Here is a 5520-nt window from a genome sequence, read left to right on the forward strand (position 1 = left end):
CTTGTTTCATTGGTTTTATTGATCAATTGTATCAAAATTTCAATATCCTAATTTTATTGCACTCTTTCTGATTTTGAACCTTCTCATCCTACAAAAGGTTACGCTGCTGCACTCAAATCTAATAACAGAGTAGTTTTTCCTTTCCTTACAATTACAATCTTTCAATTTCTCGCCAATCACCCCCTTCTCTCTCAATTATTGTCTTTCAATTTCTCTAGGTTCTTGTGGTTTGTGGGTATGTAAACATTGTCTTCACTCATGTCTAGATAATGCATATACACCAGCACTCTAGCAGCCAATGGAGGCAGCACTACGGGAAAAATCATCATTGACGACACAAGATAAGAGTTGCAGTACCCCTACGACAAATCCATTTCATGCATTGTGGAACGGGGGTATTGTAGAAAGTCCAAGTTTTTCTACAATGGATGACAAGTGTTGTAACGGGTGATGTGATTCATGGTTCGACAATAGTTTGTCGATGTTGTGATTCTCTTTCGATTTTTTTTGATAACCTAACACAACTCTTGCTTGTATTGTAGAACAATCGTGGACAACATGAGTAGCATATCGTAGAAACACATGCCACAACAATTACCAGTATTATGAATAATATTTGCACAACACTTGTATGAATTGTCGAACTATCTTGGACAACACAAACTTATGTTGTAAAGTAACTGTTTCACAATATCTATTTTATGTAGTTGAAAACCTTTTCACGATGTCTATTAGTGTTGTGAATACTACTCTCACTACACTTCCTTGAGTTGTATAACTATTCTGAACAACACCTGCTGATGTTACAAGATTTCATTTTACAACGATTGTGTTATGAAGTAGAAATTTTTAACACAACACTTACTAGTATTGTGAATATTACAGTCAGTACACTTGTTAGCATTGTAGAACATTTGTTTTTACAATTATTGTCATGTGTAGCAGAAATTGTTAACACAACACTTATTAGTATTGTGAATATTACAGTCAGTACACTTGTTAGCATTGTAGAAGTACCTTGATACAACTATACTATGTGTAGTAGGACTATCTTGGACAACACATAGCTATGATTGTAAATAAACTATTTTACAATACTTGTGAATAAAATCAAACCCATATTTCAGAATATATATTTCACTTTTGTCACTACTATTTGTGAAATGTAAAGAAACAACTAGATTAAACTGAAATGTAAATAAACAATTGGATTAAACTGAAAGATTCATTCAAATTAAACCAAACCCAGAGTTAAAGCATTCACATACCAATGTGATATACACAAAACATACAAAAAAGTGGCAGTGATATGTTTGTTACCGAAAGTTAAGTCTCCAAAAAGATCACAGAAGATTAAGAAGTCTATTGGTAGATTATTCTATCTTTGGGCCATGTGATAAAATTTGAAACAGCATCATGAACAGTTCTGACTTTTGAAGTAGCTTGGTAGACAAGAGCATCATCCACATAAGAAACCTTCACACATACAGTGTAGGCTCCAAGACCGATTGGTTTTCCATGTATCTGCTTACTTGGATCTGTTTCAGCAATTTCATCCTCTGCAACCACCTCGTCCTCCTTGTACCAGCTTAACAACTTGCAAACTTGGAATCTCTTTGGCACTTGAACCTCATTTTGTTTCCTGACATGACTTGTAGTGGTATCAGTTGAGACTCTTTCATTACAGATAACATTTCTGCTAGTGCTAGCCTCATGATTGTTGCTGGTACTTAACATGTGAGAGGGTAAGACTCCATTGCAGACACATTTTGATTTCGTTCCCTATATTAAGACCAATCAGCAGTATGAGGGGCATTATCGAGTTTGAGTTTATCAAGAAAAGGAGACCTAATAAAAGACAAGTTAAATTCTCACCTCTAGTTTCACCACTCGATCACTCAATGCTTTATAGGATTCTTGACACTCTTTAATCATCATCTTATAGTGGGACTGCGCAACAACCTTTTTACGTGTCGCTACAAAACCAATTCCTTTAAGTCTCCCTTTAGTTTCCTTGTCCTCACCAAAGGCCTTTGCAAGAATATCATCTGTCACGGATGATCCACAGTCAACATGATACTTTTCTCGAGGTTTTTCAAGTTTTTCCTGTGTAAGCGTGTAAAACATCAGATATTTTTGACTTTTTCAAGAACACACAAATAAAACAAAGTAACATGAGAAGATTTCTTACCAAAGCTTCTACAACACCAGGATGTGGTTTATTTCCTTTGCGCTGTTTATGACCAACTTTCCAGATTATAGCTCTATCAATCTCTTTGGTTGTATTTTGCTCTTTTTGCTGCCAAATAAATGTATCAATACATGAGTCATCAAGAATAGCATAACAACATGGTATTATCTCAGAATATTTCTAAGATAAAACTTTGTAGAGAACTTCAAACAATTATATTTTTAACGATGCAATAGCTTTCACATGGTGAATATCAAGACTGTAGAACATACCAATTTCACCTCCAATCGGGCGTAACCTTCTCGACTTATGGTATGTGGGGTGGTGTGTTTTGAACGATTTTCTTGCATTTTTATTCTTCTGACCTGAATAGAAAAGTAAAAAAATCATTTGACAGACTTTAAAGTTTTTAATACAAATATATAGGCATTCTATATATTAGAAATTACTTACTCTGAATTCAATAGAGTCTACATGTTTCACAAACTCTTCCCACTCCCTAACTGTCATGGTCCTGGGCATTAACTTCTCCAGCCGTTTATTTTGTTCTTCCCTTTGTAGCCGATCCAAAGCGTCGAGTACCAAACCAGCTTTCCTGGACCTTGCTTCTCTAAGATAAGTTCCCATCTTGCTGAAATAATAGTCTTTGTAATACTCAGGCACAATGAATCGGTTCTACAAATAAATTTAAATAATTGAATTAGAATACGCTATGAATTAAATAATTGTTGACTATGACTTAAATAATTATTGACGAATGAAAAGAGTTAAAGAGTTATCAATTGCGAACCGAGACTATCTTCCATATGTTTTCTTTGGCTTCATAAGGGACAAGTCTCCAATCCTTGTACGTTAATGGAAGTTTCCGAACAAGCACCCCTAGCACACTGGAAAGTTGCACAGATGGATCACCAATCGGTTGTTCATTAGCGTTGAAGGAAATTGTTCTTTTCGGATCAGCAGAATCTAACTTCAGTGCATACATCTGGGTTGGACCACGTGGAACATATTTTCTTTTCTTTGCTTCTTTTCCTTCTTCACCTTCCTCATTATCATCATTACCACTATCATTTTCTTCTTCCAATTCAGGCTCATCACCATTACCATTATCATTCTCTTATTCCACATCAGGCTCCACATGATCAGAGTTATCCTCTTCCACAGCTTCCTCCTCCTCTTCCTCTTCTTCTTCATCTTGAAAATCTGCGAGAGTGTCGTGTGGATCCCTAAGTTGAACATTCAGACATGGGCCTGTGCTGCTTGTGTCAAGTTTTCGCTTTACATTCTTTCGCCCCACTCCAGATTTTTCAGTATCTCCTTCAGAGCTTTTTGATTGGGACTTTGTAGTTGTGGTCTGTGAATGTTGAGCACTTTCAGATTGCACATTCTTCTTCCTAGTAGCCTGTCTCTTTGTAGTTGGTGATGACATTTTAGCACTTTCAGGTTGTCGACGACGCTTTGGAGTTGTTGCACATCTAGTTAGAGAAGAAACATCAGCACTTGGTTCTAACTTCTTGTTCCTTGGTGATGATCGCCTACTTTCAGGTGGAAGGGATGGTTCTGCGGACTTGGTTTGAGTCGGGGTTTGCAGCTTTGAAGTGAGTGAAGCACTTTCATTTGGGGACTGTTGAGTGTTCTGCTTGTTTTTCATCTGCAAAAAGTGTAGCTTAGTTAAAATGAGAAGGCAAGTAGTTTGTTGTGAAATTGAGATGAAAAGTCATTACCTTTATCGCAAACTTCTTGTTCCTTGGTGATGATCGCCTACTTTCAGGTGGAAGGGATGGTTCTGCGGACTTGGTTTGAGTCGGGGTTTGCAGCTTTGAAGTGAGTGAAGCACTTTCAGTTGGGGACTGTTGAGTGTTCTGCTTATTTTTCATCTGCAAAAAGTGTAGCTTAGTTAAAATGAGAAGGTAAGTAGTTTGTTGTGAAATTGAGATGAAAAGTCATTACCTTTATCGCAAACTTCTTGTTCCTTGGTGATGATCGCCTACTTTCAGGTGGAAGGGATGGTTCTTCAGATGGAGAACCTTTATTAGTTTTGGACTGTTTGTTGTTCATCTGCAACAACAATGCATATAGGTTAGTTAAAATGATATGGTGAATAAATTTATTTACACTGAAATTGAGATGAGAATCCTTTACCTTTATGGCCAACTCCCTGACCAGCTTTTTCTTTATTGTTTCCTTGTTAGTCTTCATTATTGCAGTTATGCCTTGCAAAAATATAATCACAGTGGCTAAACTTCATGCTTTGGCACAAATATAATCAAATCATACACCTAAAGAGAATAAGGCTACACCTATCAAATCACAAATTCTTACGAATTCTAAATTATACTTCATGCATCGAACAAAGGGGGGATTTTTTTGTTATAACACAAAACAAAGACCTAAAAAACTAGAACATGAGTTGCAGAGACAATCATTGAAATGAAAATCATCATAAAAAGACCTAAAATCGAAAATTCCCTAAATTAAATAGGACCCAATACCAATTTCATCATGGAAACAACAAATCCTAAATTGCATGTGAAGATCTGAACATTTATGTGAAGAAAAAAAAAACTCAAAATTACTAAAATAGAAAACAGGAACAAAGAGATTTATTTTCTTAAGATTTGAGAGTATGAGAGATTACCCCTTCGTGAAATCCTTTTCTTGAAAATTTGTTAGGGTTTTCTTCGAAGTTGAAGAGCTCTGAGATTAATAGATAGTTATGGTTTTCTGAAGAGTTTGAGTGATTGAGAGATTGTTAGGGTTTCCTGATGAGAGATTGTTAGGGTTTTCCGATAAGAGATTGTTAGGGTTAGAGCTTCACAGTTGCAGACATGGCGATAGGTGAGAGATTTTTTTCTTTTTTTCTGGTGAGAGAGTTTTCTTATTTTTGTGAAGAGTGAAGAGAATAATGATTTTGGGCGCGTTGTGAAAATACTGGGGGGAATTAACATGGGATAGGACACGTTGCAGTGGTCAAACATTAAATATTATCTGAAAATTTCTTGGGCAGACACGTGACCAAATTTGGGCGGGATCTGGGGGGGAAAGTGGAATTTTCTGATTGGTCTAAGCAAAAGCATACGGATTGGCAAAGAAACACAATTTTTGACAAACAAACACAAGATTCCCACCGTTAGATTTAGTAGCAGTTACTTCCCTAACTTTGGTACGTTGGATTAGACAAAATTACAAAAAAAAAAAATTGGTGGTAACACTCTAAGAGCAACTGTAGTGGTCAGACGGACATTATACCAACGCCTGGTGTGGGGCGTAAAATATACCAACGCCTGGTGTGGGGCGGGGAGTATACGTTCGCCCCGTGTAGGAAAAAA

At 36.5% G+C, this 5520-nt stretch overlaps 1 protein-coding gene across 1 annotated transcript in view; it reads right to left on the minus strand.

The window, feature by feature from the left end:
- Positions 1–3308: 3308 nt before the first annotated feature.
- The window catches only part of LOC113342842 (serine/threonine-protein kinase PRP4 homolog), a 5906-nt gene continuing 3694 nt past the window's right edge, over positions 3309–5520 (minus strand). Inside the window, exons 2-5 of the mRNA XM_026587241.1 lie at positions 4334–4433; positions 4142–4249; positions 3916–4068; positions 3309–3842 (exon numbers count right to left, since the gene is read on the minus strand). Coding sequence (XP_026443026.1) covers positions 3309–3842; positions 3916–4068; positions 4142–4249; positions 4334–4433 — 895 coding nt within the window. The remainder of the gene's footprint in view (positions 3843–3915; positions 4069–4141; positions 4250–4333; positions 4434–5520) is intronic.

The sequence above is a fragment of the Papaver somniferum genome, unplaced genomic scaffold (assembly GCF_003573695.1).
Source record: "Papaver somniferum cultivar HN1 unplaced genomic scaffold, ASM357369v1 unplaced-scaffold_48, whole genome shotgun sequence".
NCBI lineage: Eukaryota > Viridiplantae > Streptophyta > Magnoliopsida > Ranunculales > Papaveraceae > Papaver > Papaver somniferum.